Source organism: Erythrolamprus reginae, chromosome 1 (genome assembly GCF_031021105.1).
Source record: "Erythrolamprus reginae isolate rEryReg1 chromosome 1, rEryReg1.hap1, whole genome shotgun sequence".
NCBI classification, from domain to species: domain Eukaryota; kingdom Metazoa; phylum Chordata; class Lepidosauria; order Squamata; family Dipsadidae; genus Erythrolamprus; species Erythrolamprus reginae.
In genome coordinates this window covers 132,188,596-132,215,934 of record NC_091950.1, presented here as the reverse complement: position 1 = coordinate 132,215,934, position 27,339 = coordinate 132,188,596, and the positions used below count along the sequence as shown (strand labels likewise).

The following is a 27,339-nucleotide window of genomic DNA, read 5'->3' as shown; positions in this document are numbered from 1 at the left end:
GCCTGCGCCTGCCCTGCACCCCCCACCGCGGAGGGAAAGCATTTGGTATCGGCACCGCCAACCCCCCCTCCACGAGCAGCAAAAGCCTAAGCGGCGGGGTGCGCCCTTTGCATTTCGGCATTGGCGCTCTCCCCTCCACGAGCAGCAAAAGCCTCAGCGATGGAGCTGAAAGGCAAATGACGCGATCAGCCGCTGAGGCTTTTGCTGCTCCTGGAGGGGAGAGCGCCAATGCCGAAATGCAAAGGGCGCACCCCGCCGCTTAGGCTTTTGCTGCTCCTGGAGGGGGGGAGGATTTAATCCTCCCCGCCCCCCCCGGCAGCCAAACCTCGCTGAGGCTTTGGAGTTCGGGCGATCCGACGGAGTTCCCGCTCCCACCAACGCCCTGCAGCCGCGCCAGAGCCACCGCCACGAGAAAGCTTTCCAAGACCCATCAACGTCCCGCTGGAAGCTGCCCTCCCGCCAGCCGCGCCGCCCCGGAGCCCCGAAGGCTCGCAGCAGAGGGAGGCAAAGCGGCGCGCGGCAGCCACAACAAGCCCGCACTTGTTGCGCGATGGGAGCGCGAGGACGACCGCAGGCGCGACCCGGGCAGCCTTTCGCCGCGCCCGGGAAGCGGCCGCTAAGGGGCAAAAGGCGCGTGGGCCGGAGGGAGCGCCTTCTTCCGAGGGGTCACTCGCGCAGGCCCCGCACCTCCCGTCCAGCCATGCTCGAAGGAGGCGGCTGGCGAAGCGCGGGGCGGGCCGAGCAGAGCCGCGGCGTCAGTGGCGGCCGAGCGCCCCGCCCCGTCGGGGAAGGAGCCGGGAGGGAGCGGTATTTAACCCGGGGCCAGCCGGGTGCGACGGCAGAGACGGCTGACCAACCCCCACGAGAGGCTCGAATAGCGGCGGCGTCTCCTGGGGCTGCCTGCGCCTGCCCTGCACCCCCCACCGCGGAGGGAAAGCATTGCCGAAATGCAAAGGGCGCACCCCGCCGCTTAGGCTTTTGCTGCTCCTGGAGGGGGGGAGGATTTAATCCTCCCCGCCCCCCCGGCAGCCAAAGCTAGCTGTCAGCGGCGCCGCGGACCGGCTGAAAAACCCCAACGGCCCGGTCCCGGTCCGCGGACCGGCGGTTGGGGACCTCTGCAGTACAGCAGGCAACATTTTCTAGGCGCCAGACAACATTTTCTAGGCGCCACTGGCGACCAGGCGCCTGGGTTTGTCGATCCTTGCTCTACTCTTATTCATGGAAGTGGGGCAGGGCAAAAATGCCCTCACCCACTCTCCTAGAGACCCTTCGGATGCTGAAAATTCCCTCCCAGAGCCTCCGTGTGAACCGAAAATCAGCTGGCCAGTGCACACATGCATGCTGGAGCTGAGCTAGGGCAACAGCTTGCATACCCGCAGATATGGCTCCATGTGTCACCTATGGCACCCATGCCATAGGTTCGCCATCAGTGAACTAGGGTGTCTAATTTGAAGATTTCTTGCAAGCCAATTTGTTGTAGCCTGTATCCCTTCAATTAGCAGGTTCATGTGGTATGCTAACACATTCAGAATGTTCACGTATACCCTGTCTCTCAATTCATTCTCTTTTACTTGAAGAGCATCAGTATTAATTTTCTATTTTATAATCCTTAGCTACTCAGGGTGTAATATCAATTTTGATGTTTCAAATGAAAGACCATTAACCTACTTACAAAATGAAATATATAGATATGCTTATAAGTTACAATACACTATCAGCCCTACATGGTAGACCAATACCATGTAGATCAGTACTACTTTGATTATAACAGCTATTGTAAAAGAATCTTGCAAATACAAAAGTGCTTCCTCTGAACTATGGCAGAGATTTGCTGAGAGGGGTTTTCCAAGTTACTTTCTTGGCCTCTCTTATTTGACCATTTTCAATAGCATCAGTTCTTCTCTTGGTCCTTCAGGACCATTCCTTGTTCCCTCTACATAGACTTTAGCCTAAAATTTTGTGTGTTTAGGCCAGAGTTGTTGCAATAAAAAAGATTATAAAAGAGATGGTAGGTCACACAGTACTGTTAGTCTAGGGTTTTAACGATTGCAACCACTCAAATCTTCCCTGCTAAAGCAAGTGTTAGAACCATACATTTCTAGCATGTTATATCCCCAAGAGGACTTCTCTATCTCCACCCATCGATGTCCACCGTAATCATCATCAAGATAGGAGGAAATCACTGAAAAATATTGCTTTGTGCTCCTAAGCTTCACAACAGCTCCAGGGGAATATGATGTTCATTGATATCAAAGGCTGCTGAGAGATGCCTAACCAGGATATTTGCACTCCCATCTATCCCATACTAAATGTCAGCAAAATGTTGCTTTGCTCTCCCATCCATCCTAAATCTTGACTGAAAAGGTCCCTATAATCTCTTTTATCCAAAGTTCTCTATACGTATAGTCTAGCCACCTTGACAATATCCCCTGACGGAAGGAAAGCTAAAAAATAATTATGAAGATAGCCTAAACAATGAATATCTGACTTTTAAAATCACGTTTTTTCCCTATTGATACAGGCCGGGTTGTGATTTCTTGATTTCAGCCATGTTGTACCCTAGAGACTGGCAGTTGCCAAGGAGAATGAATATTTTTAGGCCTTGTCTATGCTGTCTTACCAGTTGCTTTCCACATCGCCAGATGCTTGTTCATGCAAACAGCCAAATGTGATTTAGAATCCATTATGTCTCTTCAAGGAAAATAATGCCAAGAGGCAAACTTGTTTCTATTTGTAGATTACTGAATTACTAACATTTGTGTACAAATAGAACAACCATTTTTGAAGCTCTATGTAAGATGTGAAGAAATCTAAGATGGCTGCTTGTGTTGTCGATCTGCAGTCATTAGACTGGATCATACTTTTTTTCCAGATTAATAGATCAATGAATTTTTTTCCTAGATTAATAGATTAAGGCACCTTTAGGCCAGCCTCTTCTGATCTTTATGATGCTCTTTAACAATCACAAGAAGACCTGCTTACTGACTGTCCTGCTTAGCAACTGTTTGTAGTTACAACAGTGCCTAAATAGTAAATTTAGTATTCCCATGGCCACATTTGGGGACTTTGCAACCAGGGGGTGCTTATAACTTTCACAGCATCCTGTGAGTGCACAATTGCCATTTGCACACTTCATAGCGAACTTCTAAGAAGCAGACAGTCAAGAATAAATCTCAATAAAAATTATGTCTCGTTTAATGACCCTAAGAGATTCGCTTAACATCTACAGCAGAAACAACATCAGTTTGGGGTGGTCAGATGATTGTCCTCTTAATGACCATGTCACTTAGTGAAAAAGATTCTGGTCTCAATGATGGTTGTTGTTAAGCAAGGAATATCTTTATTTTTTATAGAATTGGCCAACTTGCCATGGCCAACTGGCTGTGGGACAACTCACCACTGGACAACTTGCTGTAGGACAATTCAACAAATACAGAAATATAGGACAATAAAGTCAATCCAGAAGTAGAAGTGTTCCAATAATTTTGGCAAAAATGTAGGCACCATTGATAAAAGTAATTGAGTGAAATGATTAATACAATGTTGACTTATCCTGCGATGAGTTATCTTACAGCAGGGCGGTCAAACTCCCACCCTGGTCTGATGCATCACTCACTGGTCACTCCTACACCCGGTTTAGCAAAGGGGTAAAAAGTCCCAATACATCACGTGACACTGCCGTAATGACATGAGTTTGACACCTTTGTCCTACAGCAAGTTCGCTGTAGCAAATTGGACGTAGCAAGTTGTCCGTGGTGAATTGGCTGCAGCGACTTGGACATGCAGCGAGTTGGGCATTGCATTATCCTAGGCCCTATTGTTTATGCCTTTTTTGTGTGTGCTATGCTTAGTGCTAGGAGTCCCACTTCATCAGTCTTAACCACCTTCCCTCTCTTTACAAGTTCTCTAGTTTGAATGACACCCATGTACACTGCTTTAAAAAAAGGGCAACACTTAAACAGCACAATAAAACTCCCAAGTAAATCAAAGCTCTGTGAAATCAAACTGTCCACTTAGGAAGCAACACTGATTGACAATCCATTTCACATGCTGTTCTGCACATTCAACTTTGTACAGAACGAAGTATTCAATGAGAATATTTCATTCGTTCAGATGTAGGATGTGTTATTTGAGTGTTCCCTTTGTTTTTTTGAGCAGTATATATTGCCAACATTCCTTTGCAAGTCCTCTTCACTTTTACAACTTCAGTTTGTGATGTTAACAGTATATTGATGTGGTTCTGGGTAGCATATAGAATTGTAACTGACAGCTGATTGATCCAGTATATAAATTGAAACGATGCATTCATAAGTAATACAAGGAAAAATGATATCAAATGCATTTCACCAGTATGCTTTTCTCTAAGGATGGCAAGTGCTGTAATACATAAGCATTCAGTATTTTTTAAATAGTGGTTCCATGAAAACCTGTTACTTATGCAATGTACAAGATGACTTTTGAGTTTGATATACAGTATGTGCTAATTAACGAAAGTATTGTATATGTAAGTACAACTTAATTTTTAATCAAATTCAAATTTCAATCAGTTTTATGGAAGACTTTGTTTAACTTTGGTTCCCTGCTGATTAAGTTTATTTCTTATCTGGTTAATTTCAAGTAAATATGAATAAACCGTCTTAAAAAGTTTTCTTCCCCTACAGAGTTGTCATATAGTAATTGATAAATTATGATCCATTGTCATTATTGAAATTATAATTCACTTTGACGGGAATTCAGCAGGCTTGTAGCTGCAATTTTCACCTGGTATACATACATTGTGGATTTGGGAAGACATGAAAAGACATGATGGAATGTCTAATCAATATATTTTAAAAGCCATACACATTTGTATTTGGTTTAAGCATTTATAGCTTCTATTTAATTACTCATTAGGTGATAAAGCCCTGGATGGTTACAGCAAGAAAAAATATGTCTGCAAGCTGCTTTTCATTTTTCTCCTGGGACATGATATTGATTTTGGCCACATGGAGGCTGTGAATCTCTTGAGCTCAAACAAATATACAGAGAAACAAATTGTAAGTAATGTCTCATACTTGCATAGCAAAATTATAGTTACTTTGTTTACCTGCTGGGCTTCCATGGGAGACAGTATTTTCTTCTGGCATGTTCTTTTTAAATGTTATTTTATTTTTAGGGCTGGAACCCCAGAATTTCCAATCCAAATTGTATTTATTTTACTTTTTTAATTAACATCTAATTTTAATGTTAATTTTATACACTTAAAACCCTCTTTTTATATATGTATTGTTTTGAATTGGTTATTATTATTATGATTATGATTATTGTTTTGTTGTTGTTGTTGTTGTTGTTGTTGTTGTTATTATTATTATTATTATTATTATTATTATTATTATTATTATTATTATTATACACTACCAGAGTCCTCGTGAGATGGGTGGCTATATAAATGTAATTAATTATTAAATTAACTGATATAGCACCCAACCTTCAATTTAGTTGGCAAATTCTGGAACTTGTCTGTACATCTGAAATGATACACATTGTGGCATGCTGTAGTAATAAATTGTTGTTTCTATCAAATGTAGTTCATATGAAAGTTTTCATAATGAAACTGCGGTAAAGAAATACTTGCAAAGATAAAGAAAATGAGAAAGCTGGTAGACAGATTGATGTTAAATGAGTAGCTAATGAAGCATCAAGTAAGAAAATAAACATGAGCAACCTGTATTAATTCAATTTTCTATGCATGAAATCTAGTGCTGTTGTAAGAAGGTTTAGAAGTAGTACTGTACTGATAGGTATATTGGTAAGGGCTACTTAATAAACAGCTATCAACACTAAGAATACAATTACTGTAAGAATACAGAATACAAAGGCTTATGCTTGCCTGCAGCAGTAATTTCACTGTTGACTTAACAGTTTAGGATCGTAAACTAATTAATTTAATGAAAGCTTTTATCTAAAAATCTGTTTAGCATGAATTTTGAACAAAAATATTAGTGTGTTTTTTAATCATAAACATTGTTGCTTATAACACGCAAATGTCTCAGAAAAATAAACACATACTGATCTTTTGTGCACGTGTGTTTGTCGCCCCCCCCCCCCCCATATTAGAGCTCTATAGAGTCATTACTGGCTAAGCATATTGAGTCATCCTGCAGTCTAATCTGTACTGAAGTGTACATTTTTTAAAAATAATGTTCATAATCCTTCAGGCATAATCTGCAGGGGGCCGCATGCTTGGTGGGGCTTACGCAAACAGGGAATGAGATCAGAACAAAAGGGTAGATGGGTTTCAAGTTTATTATTGTGATTATTATTGTATACAAAGAAAAAAACCCAGTAAAAATTCTAAAACTGTGAGATACATATTGACTTACTCAGTTAAATTTATTCTAACCAGTCATTAGGTATTCTTCAGGCAATATAACACTACTTTAAAATATTTAATGCAGTAACATCATGCTTTTTTGACAACAGATATTGGCAAAAGAATAAAACTGAAGACCTTTAGATATTAATGAATTGCACCAAAAGTTAGGCCTCATTGATACTGTTCAAAAAAATCTAAATTACATTAAAAGTTTGAATTAGTTGTCATTCTCTTCTATATATTTCCTTACTCATTTGATATATCACCTTTGAATAATCTTAAGTACATTAACTTTTTTTATCTGAAAAAAGTAATTAAATCAATAAAAGATACAGTATTGCCATTGGCCTATGGGAACTGAGATTTGCTTCACTCTCTACATATTTTATAAAGTCTTTTATCATACCTGGACAAACCATGTCTTCCACTAGGAATTTCCTATACATCCTTCCATGCATAGCTGTTGGTTGAACATTAAAGTGTGCTAATGACATACTGTAGTTCTCATGTACTGTAGTTTGAAATTTCATTTTGAAATAAAAAGTAATCCTTGAGTTACAACAGTTCATTTAGTGACCATTCAAAGTTACAGTGGCATTGAAAAAAGTGATTTATGATCATTTTTCACACTTACAACTGTTTTAACGTCCCTGAGGTTATGTGGGCAAAATTCAGATAACGTGTCAACTGGTTCATATTTATGACAATTCCAGTGTCCTAGGGTCCTACAATCACCTTTTGCATTCTTTTGACAAGCAGAGTCAGTGAGGAAGTCAGATTCACTTAACAACTGCAGTGATTCACTTAACAAGCAAGAAAGGTGGTAAAATGGGGCAAAATTTACTTAACAAATGTCTCACTTGACAACAGAAATTTTGGGTTTAATTTTGATGGTAAGCCAAGGAGTGCCTATATCTAGCTGAACTTGAGGGGCACTTATTTTCCGACACCAATTGTTCTCTGTATACCGTTTTCTTCTTTTTAAGCAACTGATTTAGAATAAGAGATAACATTTATCAGAGATATGAACTGATACCATGGAATTCTGAAATTTCATCAAGAATTTCCTATGGCTGTGGGTTAAAGTTGTTCAGATTTGATCTGTACCAGAGGTGGGTTCCTACCGGTTCTAACCGGTGCTCTGGAACCACTGATGACATCACAGAGCTGGTTCTGTTGGTGCTGGTCTGTGGGCATCACCATCTTGGATTTTGCTTCTGTGCATGTGCAGCAGCTATTTTTTGATTGCTGCGCACACCCGAGCAAACCAGCAGCAAAAGGATCCACAATCCACCCCTGATCTGTACAGCTGTTGCCGAAAAGCTTAGACTGAAATGGGATGTTAATGGTCATCACCTTCTGTTATACCATCCTAATTCTAGTCACTCATGATATTATAATTGATTAGGCAATTATAATAGCATAATGGCTAGACTTTCTCCTTAGCTGCTGTGCAGTACTCAGTAAATGACATGTAATATAATTGACGACTTGAAAGTAGGTAGGACTTAGATCTAGTTTGATTTCTTAGAAAAGTATGCCCTTGGCATTGAAACAGAAAAGACATATATAAACTGTTCTGCATTTATAATATACCAAAAAGCAAATGATTATAGAGCAGTTTTACACATATAGAATGCTTACTACATACTTGCTGAAACATGCAATTATCTTGCTGAGAGAAATACAGGTATAGGTTCTATCTTCTTTTCAGTTGAAGCCCAAACATTTGATAAATATTGTTTATCTCACTCTCTCTGTGTTATCTTTTTTTTTAAAGTTAAAAATAGTTCATGGCAATTCTTGTGAAAAGTCAATAAGATATAAGTTAAATAAAGGCTGTCAATCTTAATCATCTCATCAGCTTTTCTCCAGTTACTTCATTTTTCCTGACTGTAATTAAACAAATCCACAAAGTGAACTTGTAAATTGGCTAAATCTTAACATTTTCAAAATTTTGTTTGCATTTGTGATATAGGTGCTATCGATCGAGTTATGATCATAATGGGACTGCCCATTACAGTTATAACAGTTGTAAAATGGATTGGTCACATGACTGAACAAATTTTATGTCTCCTTTGTAATAGTGATGAAGTGAATCAACATGGTTATTAAGCAAGTCCACAGATTAAGCCAAACAATTTTTGCTATGGGTATAATTTTCAAAAAACTAGAAGTAAAAGTATGGTCACGTGATTATAGGACTGAAAATGGCTTGTATATGCAGACCATTTGCCAAATGCCTGAGGTGTGGTCACATGACTGAGGGTAGAATCTGATATAACTTTGAATCTGGGTCATAAATACCTACACACACACACTCACCCAGGGCCATTGTAACTTTAAATGGTTGCTAAGCACTACTTATAATTTTAGCACAGTAATTTTTCTAACTTTCTCATAATGACATTTTATCAGTCCAATTCTTGCATGAAAGGGCATTATGATCAAGAGTCTTGGACATGTCCCTCAAATTGTATAACTTAAGGCTCCTGTACAAAAAGGTTTATGTGCTTAATGATATGCCTGGGGGTCCTTTTTTCCTTACGAGCTTCAGATGCATTTTTCAAAATGCATCTGAAATGTTGTTCTCAGTTATCTTTTTGAGGAATGTCAGGGACCAAATGGACAATAATCCAGATGTTCTTTCTAATATATAGCTGTTTGCCAGCATGACTCTTTAAAAGTAACAAAACTATACTAATTCAGTCCAGTTTAGTATCCCCAACTGTCTAGTTCAACAGAATTTGCACTGATTTTTAACTACAGTGAAAAATTGCTGCAGTATAACGCATCTTGCTTCAAGACCAGGACTAAAAAAAAAATTTAAAAAATTCTTCAGCAATTTGTACAATACATATGCAGGAACCATTTTTCATTTTTTTAAAAAATAAATCTTTATTGAGAGAGAAAAAACAAAGATATATATATATATGTACATAAAACAACAAGAAAAATATTTGAGGAAGAGGGACATGTGAACAAATACAGTTACTATATAATTTTTGCTTTAAACTTCTTACATAATAGATATTAAGTGTCTAATAAAAAGAAAAAAAGAAAAAGAAAACACATAAAGACAAAAAGAGAAATGGAAAAATCTGTCCATATATACATATATACAGGAACCATTTTACAACATGTTAAACATAACATGTTAAACATTTCCCAGTTGACTCACCACTAATTATTCTCTTAATTCCAGGGTTATTTGTTCATCTCCGTACTTGTGAATTCAAACAGTGAGTTGATACGCCTGATAAACAATGCAATCAAGAACGATTTAGCTAGCCGGAATCCCATTTTTATGGGACTGGCTTTGCACTGCATTGCCAATGTGGGTAGCAGAGAGATGGCCGAAGCATTTGCTGGTGAAATTCCAAAAATACTGGTAGCTGGGTAAGTAATATGCACAAGCTGAGTATTAATAGGTAATTGAGTTTATTTTGTTAGATGCAACAAGTATCATATTGATGATGCTTATTGATGATGCTTATGCTTAGAAATCCATCTCTTTGATGTTGACATTAGAAAGAGAGAACGCCTATTTGCTCCCAAAAGTTGTATTTGTGAACCCTCCATGTTTCCCTTATATACTGTATAATAAGGGCTTCTTCTAGTGTTTGAGAATGATTACCGTATGTTTTTAAGGGTTGTCTTAGTATTGGCTTTATTAGATAGTTAAAGCTTGCAACTCTGATCAATACAGACTTGCTTAAGCGTTAGTTTAAATACAGCACCAAGTTTATATGAATGTCCATTTGTATTTCAGAAGGCAAATCTTGAAAAAATTCTTATTATGTGTTTGCATGTTATAGTGAACCTATGTTATCTTTATGACAGTAAGAGGAAGCCTTGTAAAGAAATTCTAAAATTTGAAGTGCTTTATTAGAACTAGATGTTTAATTTCAATAAAAATAAGTAAATCTTTATTTTACTGAGCTACCCCGTTTTCCCAAAAATAAGACAGCGTCTTATATTAATTTTTGCTCCCAAAGATGTGCTATGTCTTATTTTCAGGGGATGTCTTATTTTTTTCAATGAAGAAGAATTCACATTTATTGCTGAACAAAAAAAAGAACATTTATTATATACTGTACAGTAGTTGTCATCACAAACCAGCATAACCAGACAAACTGTGAATCCTATCAAGAATTTCTTACTATTACCGTACCATTATTTCCATGTAGAACAATTATACTTTCTTCAAATATATGTTATATATGTTCTGTTTGGGAATGCTGCGAAATGAAACGTCTTCTATGTCTTACTTTCGGGGATGTCTTATATTAGGCAATTCTACAAAACCTCTCCTGTGTCTTACTTTCAGGGGTGACTTATTTTCGGGGAAACAGGGTAATATAACATAGGAATGTGAAGCCCTATAGGGTAAAGAAAATTTCTCTGAGGCAAGTAACCTATACCAGAAATCTGATAATTTAAAGTAGTTTATGAATTGGGACAGTGTCCTGCCTCATGTATCCCTGCGGCCGGTCAGATCCCACAGAGTTGGCCTTCTCCAAGTCCTGTCAGCCAAGCAGTGCCGACTGGTGGGCCGAGGGGAAGGTCCTTCTCTGTGGCAGCTCCGGAATCAACTACCCCTAGAGATTCGCACCGCCTCCACCCTCCTGGCCTTTAAAAAGGCTTTAATAACACACCTTTGCCAGCAGGCCAGGGGGCGTTGAGTGTGAACATTCTGCTCCGGCTGTTAATATGTTTGTGATATCGGATGCTTGGGGGCTTTAAATTCTGTAATTGCTTTTATCTTGTACGCCACCCTGAGTCCCCTGGAGAAGGGTGGCTTATAAATGTAAATAAATAAATTGTAAAGTGATGTGTGTATTGGCTATGTTCATTTCCCAATTGTGATAGTACATTTAGGAATTTTGCAGGTAATATATTATTCTGGTCCTGAAAATGCTTTGTTTTCATTCAAATTTAGATGGGCATGTCAGAAGATTAATTGCGCACCTATGAACCTATCCCACATTTTTCTAAAAAAATGTCTCTAAAAATTGGATGTAACTGGAAAAGTTACATGCTACTTCAGTAACAAATTGATAGGACGCCTACAATTATTTCCCAGCTCTTTTTCTCACTGTGATACAGAAGATTCCAGTTTATAGAACCAATTTCTAAACAAGATGATTACTTAATAATTACTTATGCATGAGGGAATTTTTTCTTTCCAGTATATAACTGGCTTGAACTTTCATTCCTTCCTTCCTTCCTTCCTTCCTTCCTTCCTTCCTTCCTTCCTTCCTTCCTTCCTTCCTTCATTCATTCATTCATTTAATTTGCCTTCTATGCTGCCCAATCCCAATGGGACTCAGAACAAAATGTGCCCCACAAAGTTTGGGGAAGTCCTTTCGATTATTGACAGGATTTTGTTTGTTCTTGCAGAGACACCATGGACAGTGTGAAGCAAAGTGCAGCCTTGTGCTTGCTACGATTATACAGAACGTCTCCTGATCTAGTGCCAATGGGAGACTGGACATCAAGAGTTGTGCACCTTCTCAATGACCAGCACCTGGTAAGCACAAGTAAATACGTTCCCTAGTTGGAGATTTTCTCCAGATCATATCCAAAGTATAAGATGTTCCAAGGAAACAGTATGGATTGTCCACGTCCTGCCCATACTTTGAAGAAGTTTTTATTTTTGCATTTTTGCACCACAGAAACTGCAGCTCTATTAGTTCTGTCAGAATTGTGGAGCAGAACCATCTTTTAAAAAATCCTACAAATCTACTCATTAACTGGTAATTAAAGAATGCTCTCAGATTCCTGGAGAATGCAGACCAATTCAAACTAGGTGGAAGCTCTGTCCCAGTTTTATACTTAACGATAGTACCTCCGTCTTTTCTGGATTTCATTTCAGCTTGCTCTTCTCCAGTCCATTGAACTTAGATAAGGTTCAAAAGTGTCAATAGTTTATTTGGAACTGGATGATAAAATACAATAGAGTGGTTTGTTATTAGCTTAGTGATGATATCCCAGATGACTTAGATGTTTGACAGCATAAAATATAAAAGGAATGCTAGAAGTTAACAGTGGTCCCTCAGCACCACCTTCTGGACATGGCATGAGAAGGTGCTCCTGATGCCAATCCACAGTTGGCCAGGAAAAATAACATGGGGAAGGAACAGGATCAAACATTGCTGGCAACTATGTAGATTTTGCTTCGCAGTATCCTCTTTTCATGATAAGCTAATTTTAAAAAGCCATGTTAAAATCTTTAACGAACCTCAAAAACGTTTGGAAAATAACTGATTGATGAGCATCGAATTATGCTATGAAAAGTTCTTATTTGTTTATATTTTTCACAGTTAAGAGTAAAAAATAAGTCACCTGAAGTATAGAAAGAGAGCTACTTTTAGGTGGCCCTGTTGTTTTAAAAGAATTTGGTGATTCACCATCTGAAGTTCCATGTGACACATGTGTCAAGTAAAAGGACACAATGGTCTTCATGGGCAGTTATGAAGCTAAGGATTTTGTTTTGACAGCCAAGCTTACAATCTTGTAACACCCATATCTATTTGCACTTGTCCCAGATTGAGACAAAATTTTAAACATACCTTGACTATGAAATCTAAGTACCATCACAAAATGAAATTTTCATTCACTAAGCTGATAAAATGGAATATGAAACTTGATTGTATTCTTTGTATTGTATGAAACTTGATTGTAATAATAACCTAGTGTATGTATGACGGATTTAAGCCTGGAAATTTTAAGGGAATTTATAAAAATGCTTTTTTTTTTCCAGGGTGTGGTTACAGCTGCTACCAGTTTGATCACTACCCTGGCACAAAAGAATCCAGATGAATTTAAAACGTCAATATCTCTGGCTGTTTCCAGGCTTAGTAGGGTAAGAATATCGTTGGATAGACATAATGGTGGAAAAAAATAAGTCTGGAATGTAAAAGAGGATAATTGATTAGGTTAATAATTTCAAGTTCTTACCTGCAAAATAAAAGTACAGTTGATGCTAAGGCCAGTCTGACTGTAAGTTAACTACAAGCTTCATTGTTGGCTTACTTACAGTAATTCTGCTAACCCTTTTTAATGGATTTTGGTAACTTATCCATGAGTCTCAAATTAGTGGTGAGAATATATTTTCAGCTCACCCACTGTTATTATTTTTTTATGTGGCTTTTATTTATTTTGTTCAACTCAAAATGGCAAATGTGCTGCTGCCTCCTATTTTCTCCCCTATAAAATGTACCTCTTAAATATAGGTACAGTGGTACCTCTATCAAAGAATGCCTCTACTTACGAACTTTTCTAGGTAAGAACTATGGGACCTCTCTAGGAATCTCCTGGGAGGAAGCAGGGCAGGAAAAGGTGGGGAGAAGCCTCTGTTGGGCCTCTAGGAATCTCCTGGGAGGAAACAGGGCCTCTACCCTCCTGGTGTTTTCCCCAATCACACACATTATTTGCTTTTACGTTGATTCCTATGGGAAAAATTGCTTCTTCTTACAAACCTTTCTACTTAAGAACCTGGTCACAGAACAAATTAAGTTCGCAAGTAGAGGTACCGCTGTATAAGCAATCCTAAGCTTTCTTACGGAGAGTCACTTTAGTGTAGTGCTTAAGTTATCAGGCTAAAAATTGGGTGACTATAGACTGGTCCTACCATAGACTGGGACTTTAGCCAGTAACTTTCACTCAAGTCTAAGAAAGAGGCAACAGCAATCTGTTTCCGAAATTTTCTAAGAAAATAGCAAGAACCTATCCAGGTAGTTGTAAGAATCAAGACTGAATCAAAAGAATAAAAGTACATTTAAACATTAATTGTACATACCTTTTATTCAGATTATTCACCATTTGTATGGTCTTACCAACTGGTGTATTTAAAATAAAGCCATGAGCTTTTAAATTATGGAGTCTAGGAAGTTCATCTATTTTAGTAACTAGACAAAGAACAAATAATACAAGTGAACAGTATCTGTAGATTCTATTGTATTCTATTGTTATATTTTTACCCTGTGTAAAAAGGGGGTGAGGGACAGGTACCTTGCTCTGTATACCAAACTAATGGCCTATTGGGAATCTCATATCAAAACAACTTAACCTGAAAATAATATTTAACATAGTATTTAAACAAAATATGCTATTTAATTATTTTCAGATATAAGAGAAATCTGCTAATTATCGGTATAAATAAATATACAAAATGCTGAAGCATGTGTGCATTAGCATATTTGTGTGCTAAAATATAAGTGCAAGACCAGCCCATCCAACTCCACATCTGTTACATATGATATGCCTGTACCCCGTTCAGACATGACAGCAAAATGTTTGATGATGGTTCAGCACATTGATAACAGATAAAAACAAATAGGACGAAAGTCTCTTCAACATCCCAACTTGCTTTTCCCCTTTCTTCATCAAACTTGGTTCAAAATGAAATTTTTATCCATAGTTATTCTGTTCTATTTTCTCTGACAAATCTCGAGGACAATGTTTTTGCCCTACCCATCTGTTAAACAAATGATATACAGTGGTACCTCTACTTACAAACTTAATTCATTCCGTGACCAGGTTCTTAAGTAGAAAAGTTTGTAAGAAGAAGCAATTTTCCCCATAGGAATCAATGTAAAAGCAAATAATGCGTGCCATTGGGGAAACCACAGGGAGGGCGGAGGCCCTGTTTCCTCCCAGGAGATTCCTAGAGAGGCCCCACGGAGGCTTCTCCCTGCCTTTTCTGTTACAGTTTTGGAGGATCGGGTTTGTAAGTAAAAAATGGTTCTTGAGAAGAGGCAAAAAAATCTTGAACACCCGGTTCTTATCTAGAAAAGTTCGTAAGTAGAGACGTTCTTAGGTAGAGGTACCACTGTACTTGTGAATTTAATAAGCAAGTAAGTATTAAAGACACATTCAAATACTGGTTTGATACAGTGAAATACATGTAGGTTTCTTATTTCGTCTTTTTCCATTCTATATTATTTTTCCCAACTCTTCAATATTGTCAGATTTCCTGTTCTGTATCCTTTGACATTGCTCACACCCAGACTAGTACATTTTCATATTCATGAAAGTTACTCCAGCCAACCATGTTAGGTGGTTTTGAGCAGTGACCAGGAGTCTTTCCCTTCCTGTTTTGAGTCATTAGTCCAGCCTCAGTTTTGACACAAGCAGATGCTGTGTATCTCTCTCCCATTAGCTGAAAAATTATTGAAGAGAAAAAGTGACCTAAAACCAAGAGATGTTGAGTTTTAGTCCTCGTTTAGGCATGATAGTTGGCTGGATGACTTTGGGTCAGTCACTCCCTCACAACCCAAGCCAATTCACACTATCTTGAACTATACAAACCTGAGTTATACAAAATAAAGGCAGCATTTAACAACAGCATCAATAAGAATAAGAATATGTCAAGAAACACTTATGCATTTTGTTTGCATTTTCCAGTCTGTTCCCAAGAATTGTGTAAACCAGTAGCAACATGTTTAAATATTTACTACTGTGCCCTGTAGATTATTTTTTGCCTTTTGTTTGCTCTCATAAGTGCTTGAATGTTTATCAATTTCTGGTACACCTTCCATTTCATCAGTGCTCAAGCTTCTCTGTTTTATTTTCTTTAATTTTATTTCTTGTTTTCTTAAGACTTCATTCAAATTCATAATCTGCATTGTGCATTCTCTAGGCCAGGGGCCAGCAACCTGTGGCTCTGGAGCCGCATGTGGCTTTTCCATCCCTCTGCTGCAGCTGCTTGTCACGGTTGGCACCACAATTTTGAGAGGAGCATCAGTTTGGGGGGGGGGGGGAAGAGAAGAAGCAGGGCATACAAAGAGGAGACTCTATGGCAAGGGAGGCTTGTTTTTCGCCCTCCCCAAGCTCCAGAGGCTTCTCTGGAGCCTAGGGAAGGCAAAAATGCCCTGCCCCATCCCCTTAGAGACTGTCTAAAAGCCAAAAATGCCCTCCCAGAGCCTCCAAGTGAGCCAGAAATCAGCTGATCAGCACACACATCACATTGGAGCTGAGCTAGGGTAACAGCTTGCATGCCAGCAGATAGGGTTTTGTGTGCCATCTGTGCCCCCCATGCCATAGGTTCGCCATCACTAGTATAGAAAAAAGGACTCCGCACCAGGAGACTCGTAATGGTGGGGGAACCAGACTTCCGGTTGGCTCCAGAATTGAACTGGGGGCTTTCGGTTAGGACCTTTGTGGCTCTTTGAGTGTTTGAGCTTGCCGACGCCTGCCCTAGACTTTTAAAAGATCACCAGAAAATAACAGAAAATTTCTACTTTCAGATTGTGACATCAGCATCTACTGATCTCCAGGATTATACTTACTACTTTGTCCCAGCTCCATGGTTGTCTGTGAAACTTTTGAGATTGTTGCAGTGCTACCCTCCTCCAGGTAAAGTAATGAAAAACTGTCATAGTTTCATACTTCCTTTAATTAGCAAAGAACTGCTAGTAGCATTTGAAATGCATGTAGGTGATCATGGAGATTGCAATGTATTAGAAATTAGAATAGCCATGTGCATGCTCACATATGCTCAAAATCACCTTTCCCCCATTGAATCTAAATTACTGTAGAGTGATGGAATAGGCGTTGATTGCTTACCTGAACGCCTCTTCTCGTACGGTGAGCGGGTACAGCAGTCACATGGGTTGCTCATGTCCAATCCGGTGGAACTGAGCCTAGTATTAAAAAAGCTTGCCGGATCCGCCACTTCCCCAGAATTCGCGAATCCATAGACTAGGCTCAGTTGTGAAGCTCTGTAGTGTTCAACTCTCATTGTTAGAGGAAGAAAGATATAGAAAGGTAAAGAAGACACATACAAGGGCGGGAAGTGACTGCTGTACCCGCTCACCGTACGAGAAGAGGCGTTCAGGTAAGCAATCAACGCCTATTCTCCGTACTGAAGGAGCGGGTCCAGCAGTCACATGGGACATACCCAATAGATGGTCCCTAGGGTGGGATTAGCTTGCTATCGTGTGAGATAACGGATTGGAGTACCCTTCTGCCGAAGGCAGCGTCCGCTGAAGCGTAAGAATCAATCTTGTAGTGCCTGATGAAGGAATTTGGCGAGGCCCAAGTGGCTGCTTTGCAGACCTCCTCCAACGGGGCTTGAGTCGCCCAAGCGGCCGAGGTGGCTGCGCTCCTGGTGGAATGCGCTGTGATGTTCCTTGGAACTGAGAGGGAGGCCGACTCATAGGCCTTAGATATAGTCCCTCTGATCCAACGGCCTATTACTGTTGAAGACACTTTGGCCCCCATGACTCTGGGATGATAGGCTACAAAAAGTGCTTCTGACCTCCGAAAGGGTCCTGTGCGTTGGATATAGATTCTCAGCGCTCTGGTGAGATCCAGGGTGTGCCATCTAATTGCCAAGGGATGGTCTCGTTGGAGGCAGAAGGAAGGTAGGACAATATCCTGAGATCTGTGGAACATGGAACTGACCTTGGGTAAGAAGGTGGGGTCCAGTCGCAAGACTACCTTGTCCTGATGGAATTGGCAAAGGTCCTGCCTGATTGAGAGGGCAGCCAGCTCCGAAATGCGTCGGGCAGAGGTAATAGCCACCAGGAATGCTACCTTAAAGGATAGGTACCTGAGGGACGCCGATTTTAGGGGTTCGTATGGTGCCTGCGTGAGGGAATGGAGAACCCGTGGCAAATCCCAGGATGGGTACCTGTGGACCTTGGAAGGTCTGAGGTTGGCTATGCCCTTGAGGAATTCCTGAACTTCAGGGAAGGATCGGAGAGGCTGTCTGCGGGGACCTCCTAGGACAGATGAAATGGCTGCCAGATGACGCCGGAGGGTGCTGGTGGAAAGTCCTTTGTGGAAGCCTTGCATAAGGAAGGAAATTATTCTGTGTATGGGGATGCACAGAGGGGAGAGACCTTCCTGTAGACACCACTGGTGAAACTTGGACCACGTGTGGTCGTAGATTCGATTGGTCGAACCCCTTCTGGCCTTTAAAATGACCTCCACTGAATCGGGGTCATGACCACGCAGTTCTAAATCTCTCCTGATAACAGCCAGGCGGTGAGGTGGAACCACTCCGGGTCTGGATGGAAGGAGGCCCCCTGCCGCAGCATATCCCCCGAAACGGGGAGTCGCCAAGGGTCCTGGACGGACAGCTGTTGGAGATCCGCGAACCAGGGCCGGCGGGGCCAGTGAGGGGCGATTAGGATTACTCGGGCCCTCTCGGTGAGGACCTTGTGAATCACGTCCGGGAGGATTGGAATTGGAGGAAATGCGTAGAGTAGGCCTGGAGGCCATGGACTCCGGAGGGCATTGATTGCTTCCGCTCCCGGGGATGGAAATCTGGCATAGAAGCGAGGGAGTTGGGCGTTCGCATTGGTCGCGAAGAGATCCAGAATTGGTAGGCCGAATCTGAGGGTGATTTGATGGAACAGGTCTTGATGGAGGTTCCACTCTCCTGGGTCTATCGTTGCCCGGGATAGCCAATCCGCCTGGACGTTGAGACTCCCCGAGATGTGATCGGCTAGGAGCGACTGGAGATGTTTTTCCGCCCAAAGGCCCAGCTTGAGGGCCTCCCTCATGAGAGCCTTGGATCTCGTGCCCCCCTGTCTGCAAATGTGGCTTTTCGTGGCAATGTTGTCGGTGAGAATGAGAACGTGCCGGTTGGGAATGCGAGGAGAGAAATGCTTCAGAGCCAGGGAAACGGCTCTTAACTCTAGCCAATTGATTGGCCTGGAAGCTTCCTCCGGGGACCACGTGCCCTGGGCTATCATCCCCTGGGCGTGGGCGCCCCATCCCGATAGACTGGCATCTGTGGTGATGACAAATTGATCCGGGCACCTGAACGGGGATCCTCTGTCCATGGCCGGAGACTTCCACCACTTGAAGGATCTGCGAACACTCAGTGGGATGACAATGCGTCGATTTGAGTTGCTGTGCCCTGATCTCTGAAAAGGTAACAGGAGCCACTGGAGTTCCCTAGCATGAAGGCGAGCCCAGGGAATGATGCCTATGCATGACACCATCTTCCCCAAAAGGGAAGATAGAGTGACTATGGGAACTGAAGAATTAGATAAAATGCTAGAAATTAACTCCACTATACTGAGTTTTCTCTCGGGAGAGAGAAAAACCTGGGAGGATTCTGAATCAATAATGGATCCCAGGTGAGAAATGGATGTGGAAGGTTGGAGGTGGCTTTTATCAAAGTTGATGGAAAATCCATGGTCCTGAAGGACTGACATGGTGACAGAAAGGTCTGTTTTCACTTTCTCTAGGGAGTTCCCATGAATCAAAATATCATCAAGATAACATAAAATGTGGATGGGAAACGCCCTGATATAGGCCGCCAGGGACCCCAAGAGCTTTGTAAAGACCCGAGGGGCCGAGGAAAGGCCAAATGGCATCGCCCTATACTGGAAATGCCTGCCTTGAAAGGAAAAACGTAAAAATTTTCTGTGGCATTTGGCTATAGGAATGTGAAGGTAGGCCTCAGTGAGGTCTAAGGAGACCATGAAATCTCCCGAGTGAATGGCGGCCAAAATAGAAGACAAGGAGTGCATCTTAAACTTCCTATATTTGATGAATAAATTTAGTTTCTTTAAATCCAAAATAGCTCTCCAACCTCCGGAGGACTTTGGAACCATAAATAGGATGGAGTAAAAACCTAGGCCCTTCTGACCGGAAGGGACCGGTTGAATGGCTCTGATGGACAATAGATGAGAAATGGCCTCCTCCATACGGTTACAATCTGAGGATGACCTGGGAGAAGGGCAGGAAATAAAACGTTTAGGGGGAGGAGAAATAAATTCTAAAAGAAGGCCTGTTTGAACAGTGTCAATGACCCAAGGGTCCTTGGAGGTGAGACGCCAATTAGAGGCGAAATGAGCTAGGCGACCCCCTATGGGAATAGAGGTAGGATTACCATCTAGGTTTTTTTGAAGCCCTGTTAGAGGAAGCTCCCCTTTGGAAGCGAAACCCTCTACCCCTGGAGTTCCTACCTTGGGAACGAAAGCGGGGGGAATACTGACCTGGAGATCTCTGGTAGGAAGCCGCTTGATCTTGCTGGCGCCCTGGGCGACGAAAGGACTGCGTTTTGGTAGCCTTTTTTGTGGTTGGACCCAAAACTTTCTTCTTGTCCGTGGTTTCCGTGAGGAGTGGATCCAGAAGATCACCGAAGAGAAGGTCGCGCTTTAAGGGACCCTGGGATAACTGCCACTTTTGGCGAACTCCCGCTTGCCAAGGGCGAATCCATAGGAGTCTTCTTGCTGTAGTAGAAGCTGCAATAGACTTAGCAGAAAATCTAGTAGATTGCAAGGTGGCATCAGCCACGTACTGGGCAGCTGCAAAGACCTTGTTGAAGTCTTGTTGACCTCTCAAGTCATCGGGAGGAATATGCTGTTGAAGTTGGCGAAGCCACAGCAGCATGGCTCTGGAGAAAAAGGAAGCCGCTGCAGAGCTTTTAGTGGCCCAGGAATCAGCGGTGAATCCTCTTTTGAGCATTTGCTCAATGCGCTTGTCCTCTGGGCGGAGGACTTCCTCCGCCTCGCCTGGCACAGCCGCTGCCGAGTGAAGAATCTTGACAGGTTCATCCGGTTTGGGAAAGGATAGAAGCTCTTCATAGGAAGAGGAAAGTTTGTACAACTTTCTGTCCTTGGTGGAGGGATTAAGGCCAGAGGCTGGAAATTCCCACTGTTTGAGTAAAGCATCTTTAAACAACTTAGGCATAGGAATTACCTCGTTATCCTCCTGTTCCTCTGTGAAGTAAGGTAAATTCTCCTCCGGGGGATCAGTGGAAGTGGAGGCTTGTTTCTCCTGGGCCGCTAATCCCGTAGAAATTCTAGCTTTGAGGAGGAGAGATTTGAATAATTGAGAAGGAAAAATAGTAATTGGAGGAGGAACCTTTATTTGGGATTCCTCATCATCTGATAGGCCTTGAAAAGCATCCTCATCATCCTCTATATCCTCATATTCATCCTGGGAGGAATCTGAATCATCCTGAATAGGAGCTCTGACCGCTGGGGGAGAACCCAAGGGGCGGGAGGAGCGAGAAGGAGGAAGAGGTAAGGGAAGCTCATTGATGGTGGAGAGTTTGGCATCAATGGCTTTGGACAACACAGCAAAAATAGACTGGAACTCAGGAGGTAAGCTGGAAATATCAGCAGAAATGGCAGAAGAATCCCTAAAGGCCTGGGAGGATCCTGGCTGGGGGGAATCTTCAATAATATCTGGTTCCTCTGGACCTATGCCCCATAGGTTAGGTTGGGGTCTGTCTAGGTTTGGCTCATCCAGAGATAACACAGGGACCCCAGAAGGAGGAAGACTAGAAGCCTCTGGTGGGTCTTGACTACTGATTACTTGGGCCTGCACTTTCAAACGTTTTGCTGATTTGTCATGGATTTTTTGTAGGGCTAGGTCCCTTCTCTTCTCGGCCCTGGTGACCTTGGTCGAGGGGCGGGCCCCTGGAGAAGAGGAGGAAGAGGCCTGGGGGATACTAGTAATCTCATCGCCTGTAGGCCTGGCCTCTCTGGGACCTTTAGTTGTGCCTCTCTTGGGAAAAGTAGCCATAGTCTGACAATTAACAGAAGACAAGGCTGAGCCAATAACTGAATAAATAAGGAGAAGAATTTCAAGGACTTCCCAAGAGGAATGGATCCTGCTTCGAGGCCTCGAAGCTGCTGAGACGTGAGGACAATCTGGGCAAACCCAGAGTTCGTGCCCCCAAATCCAGCGGGGCCAGCCTCCCTAAACTTTATAATTAAGTAAACCAAGGCACTCTGGTTGGAGGCTTAGCCGGTGGAGAATTTAGCCTGGGACCCCCAAGGCCCGCTCCGGGATCCACGCGGTGGACTGAGGCCTACGCGGCTGGCAGGAGGCCAACACGAGAGGCCTAGATTTAAAAAGGGCGCGAAGGCCTTCGCGCCGAAAAAATCGCCCCGTAAATTTCTTAAAGGGGAAGCGATCGACTAAGTCCAGGAGACTAGAAGGCGTCTCACTCCGCAGGAGGTATTTCTTAAGCCCTTAAATATATTGTATACAATAAATAATCAATAATTCAATAGATTAATACTTGCACCAGGACCTCCAGGCCAAAGGATTAGAAGAATCCACAAGCGGCCGCAGGAATCGTAACCGGCAAAACCGCCGGGGGGAAACGAAACCGCAACTTCTCCAAAGGAAAAAAACCGAGCCGCAAACGGCTGGCGCTATTGGTGCAAGTAAATAATAATGATAAAACAAATCTTACTACTTTTGAAGAAAAGGAACGAAGGGAAGGTGTTAGAATGTTGAACGAGCTATCACAATACAACCGCAGGATATGCGAACTGAGCGAATTCTGGGGAAGGGGCGGATCCGGCAAGCTTTTTTAATACTAGGCTCAGTTCCACCGGATTGGACATGAGCAACCCATGTGACTGCTGGACCCGCTCCTTCAGTACGGAGAAGTTTTTGTTGTTGTTTTGAATAAATACGGCTGGCTGAACAAGCATACCTGGTTCTCAGTATCTTGGAACAAATGCAGTTTGCCTGAAACGACGTTACCTGGATCCAACTACTTTAACGTATACTGTTTGTCTCTTTCCTTGGTCTACAGCCATTGGCTATTTTAAACAAATGATTTAAATGAAGACATAGATGAAACAGAAACCTCAGAGAGATCCCTGGCCTCATAAAAGGCAGAACAAAAATTGAAAGCAAACTGGGATTCGAACCTGTAAGGTGTGGCTACCTGATGAGGGCAAATAAGCCTGAAATAGATGTATAGTGGTCTCCCTTCCTTTTCATTATCAGCAAAAATATGTTACACTTATAGATTATAGTTGTTGGCTATAAAAAGGCCTATCTGCCTTGGAATATGGCCTCCAGTGTATGCTCCTTCCACACAACAGGGTGACTCAATTAAAAAATCCCCCCCTCCCTCACACTCAGACACACGCACACACGTATAAGGTTGTTTTCTGTCGAAATCACCCCTGGTATTCCCAAATATGGGAGGAAGCAACTTTGTTTTCCTTTTGCCTCTCAGCCTCTTGCAGGGGCCATTCCAAGGCAGATTTTTTTTTTTAATTAAAGGAAAGCAAAGTTGCTTCCTCCCATATTTGGCAATATCAGGGTGATTTCAACAGAAAACAACCATATAGCTCTTCCATGGTAAAAGCTGATTCAGAGGTGAGCCTTTAGCTGAGAAGTTAATATCCTGCCTTGCATGCAGCAGGCTGCAGGTTCAAACCCCAGTAAGGGTTTCTCTAGCCGATGAGAGCATAAGAAGCTCGAAATAGATCTATACTAGGCTCCCTTCCTTTTCATTTATCAGCAAAAATATTTAGCCATATATATACACACATACACCATATATCCTCTATATGCTATGTGTGTGTGTATACATACATACATACATACATACATACAGTTCATCCTCCATACTAAACTACCCAGGCTTCATGCTCTGGGGAATCCAGAGCATAATACCATGGTCTTTCGAGACTGAAGGATGCCAATGCAATGCAATATATAGTATATATATACACACACACATAAAATATCATAAGTGCTTTTGCTATTTGTGTTGGAGGTCACTTCAAGATAACATCTAGAATAACATCTGCAAGTATAACATTCCTGAGTCCCATGTCTGCATCTTATTCTTGTGGGGGGCATAACTATTTCAACAATTTAAAAATGAATGTCTCCCATTGTGTCAAAACATGATGGGCTGGGAACTGTTCCCTTGCACTTAAATTCAGTTTGTCTTATTTATCGCCAATATTGTCAAATAGTCTAACACCAATTAGTTGCAATCAGTGTTCCCTCTAATTATTTTTTTTGGGGGGGGGGGGGGCGAAAAGTATAGTGTCTGAGCGGCAGTCCCTTTGGGACTGGGCGGCACAGAAATAATAAACAAACAAACAAACAAAAAACCCACCCTGTTTTGCCTCAGAGAATTTCAAAATAAAATACTATACTGTGTGTCTATAGCAGTGAGCTCATAATAGGGCAACTCTATCAATATCAAAATGCCACTTAAATAGTTGAGCTAGTTTCAAACTAGATTTTGATTTTCTTTCTCTCTTCCTTACTCCCATTCTTTTTCTTTTTCTTTTCCTTCCTCTCTTTTTTCTATCTGTTTCTCTCTCTTCCTCTCTCTCTCCTTCCCTCTCACTCTTTCCCTCTTGGCTTCTGGGCAGGTTTGGAAAACTCTGAGTTGATGATGATTTTTAAGTGAGCGATTGCTCACTGCTCAGCTTAGAGGGAACTATGGTTGCAATATAGACATAAATGATGACTGTTGGATTACATCTCATTAAGCCAGGATGGATTTCTCAGCATTCCTGATCCTTACTTATCTCCTTATTTGCCTGATGCTAGTAAGCAGACCAGAGAGAATCTTTCTTTGCTGTTTCCATTTTGACAAACCTACCCAGCTCTGAGAAACATTGTGGTGTAGGAAGATACTCTGTGAACTTTTTGTTTTAGTTTACTACTGCCACAGACTTGAGCATTTCATGGAAGCTGCTTTTTTCACTTAAAAATATAACTTTCTGCAGTTTTCACACACTAAGGATTGGAATTATTTTATGCTGTGTATTGTACTGAAGCTAACAGCTGCCTATATCAGAAATTATTAGGTATTCTATACTCACAGGATATATAATTCCATAGGTTATCTGGCAACGGCACTGACTTTTTCAATGAGAGATTTAAGGCATATAGTAATTGTATAATTTTACATTGTTCAGCAAATTTGCCTAATGAGTTTCTTTCTCCCAGAAGACCCTTCTGTTCGAGGACGTCTCACAGAATGTCTGGAAACTATTCTTAACAAAGCTCAAGAACCTCCTAAATCAAAGAAAGTACAGCATTCAAATGCAAAGAATGCGGTATTGTTTGAAGCGATTAGTTTAATTATCCACCATGACAGGTAAGCTTTGGAAGAACACTGCTGTGAAAACTGGCATGCCCTTATAAAACCACCCTGAACTGTGTAATTGCATGTCACTTCAAAAACCTGTTCAGTGGCAATTTCCAACTTGAACCTCACAAAGTTAGAAAAATTAGGATCTGACCCAACAACAATTTAAGTGATTCTTAAGTTAAGCCAACAGGGATCATATATGCTAGTAGCCTACAACACGCCATGGCAATCTGGTCTTTCACCACTCTTTTGCTGGTACCTAGATTTGTATTTTGTCTTTCTTAAAAAAAAAAAAAAAAGGAAGCAAACATACATGGAAACAAAAGGGGGTCACGTGACCTCAGGACACACAGCAACGGTCATAAAAATGAAACGGCAGCAAAGTTTTGATCCTCCGATCATTGGGCTCCTGCGAAGGTCCAGTGTTAAAAAGGGCCATAAATCACTTTTTTCAGGGCCGTTGTGACTTTGAACGGTCAGTAAATGAACCAATGAGGCCAATGTTTCTATCTCCTGGGTAAGACGGTTGTTAAGTGAGTTCTGCCTCACTTTACCACCTTTCTTGCCACAGTCGTTAAGTGAATTCCTGCAGCTGCTTTAACATCCCAAAAGATGTTCACATAACCCTGGGACATGGCCACCATCATAACTAACTTGTCAAGTGTCCAAAGTTTGATCCAATAATCCCTTTATTTTTCTAACAAAATCCTTTCTTCCTAGAAGGAAGAATAGAAAGAATAAAATGGAAAGGGGGATTAAAAGGGGATACAAAAAAAGAAAAAAGAAAAGGGTTTGGTTCAAAGTTCTGCTCAGATTGAAGAAATTGGAGTTTGAGAAGGGTTAATTAAGCTTGGAGTATTGTTTTTTTTAAAAAAAAATAAATTTTATTGATTTTATAGGTTTACAAAAAACAAACATATAACAGTGCACAGTGCATGTGCCCATCACCAAACAACACACACACCCCGTCACCCCCACCACCCCTATAGGAGGATTCAAAGACTTTTAAGTTATTTGTCTATCTATTGATCCTTGGCTCTATCTTGAGTATTGTTTTGTTTGCTCTTTTATTAACTTCTATTTTTCTATTTAGATATATGAATTTAGGAATTGCTGGTCTGTTTTAATAAAGTTAGAAGTATTGATTATAATAAGATATGCAGTAGGTGATACTCATTTGGATTAATGCATAAATGGAATTGAATTTAGCACTTTGGCATACTGGTTAATAAGTTAGAAATATAATTGGTGTTGTACTTTTTGAAGGAACATTAAGGAGGGAATTTAACTAAAAGAAAATGTATGTAACTGGATGACAAAATTAGAAAAAAAACTTTTGCAACTTTTGGGATGATTGATATTAGTTACTAAGAAAATACTGCATTTTTTTCATGGAAAATTAGATGGTACATTGTATTATTTGAATGTATGTTGAGAGAAAAGAAAAATACCGCCCCCCAAAGGTCCTTCCACCCTTTTTCCCTCCATTCATTTCATTCTTCCTCCTCCCTCCCTCCATTTCTCCTTCCTTCCTTCCTTCTTTCCTTCCTTCCTCCCTCCCTCCATCCCTTCCTTCCTTCCTCTCCACTTTTCTCTTTTCCCTCTCTCTCATTCTCTCCTTCCAGGTCTCTCTCATTCCTGCGTTGGCTCCAAAATGGGGGGGGGGGGGAGGAACCCGGCCGTGTTGGAGGGAAATGGGGTGGGGAAGAAACCTGCTGCCAGGCACTCGGCTCCAGCCCCTCCCGCCTTTTCATCCTCGCTCTCCGAAGCTTCATCCTCCCTCTCCAACCCCCACCCCTCTCTCTGAAGTTTCACAACTCCTCCCATTGTTTCAGCACTCACAATGGACAGCTCGCATCTCTTTTGACTGCCGGATTCTCCATTTCAAAATGCGGCAGGGAGGGGGGCAATCTTCCAGGCCCTGCTTTAAACCCCCTCAGGAGGCTTTTGAGACTCCTTCACAGCGATCGGGTGGTTGCTGTCAGCAGCTTTGCTGGCCGTCGCAGGTCTTGACGTCAGGGGGCCCCTGCTGCCCTGACCAATGTGCTCACCTTGTGCCATGGGGGGGGGGGGGTGCGTGCAAGCCCCTTGCCTGCACCGCCTCCTCTTCCACCGCCCCGCTGCCTGAGCCCGTTTA

The 27,339-nt window shown here is 41.7% G+C and overlaps 1 protein-coding gene across 2 annotated transcripts in view; it reads left to right on the top strand.

Moving 5' to 3' along the window:
• AP2A2 (adaptor related protein complex 2 subunit alpha 2) overlaps positions 1-27,339 on the top strand; it is a 74,301-nt gene that overhangs the window by 24,072 nt on the left and 22,890 nt on the right. Inside the window, exons 3-8 of one of the 2 annotated variants that reach the window (XM_070765202.1) lie at positions 4,894-5,036; positions 9,561-9,754; positions 11,759-11,888; positions 13,122-13,223; positions 16,609-16,717; positions 25,061-25,208. In XM_070765202.1, the coding sequence (XP_070621303.1) occupies positions 4,894-5,036; positions 9,561-9,754; positions 11,759-11,888; positions 13,122-13,223; positions 16,609-16,717; positions 25,061-25,208 (826 nt within the window). Of the gene's footprint in view, positions 1-4,893; positions 5,037-9,560; positions 9,755-11,758; positions 11,889-13,121; positions 13,224-16,608; positions 16,718-25,057; positions 25,209-27,339 lie in introns of both variants that reach the window. The other variant, XM_070765209.1, reaches the window with a different exon arrangement.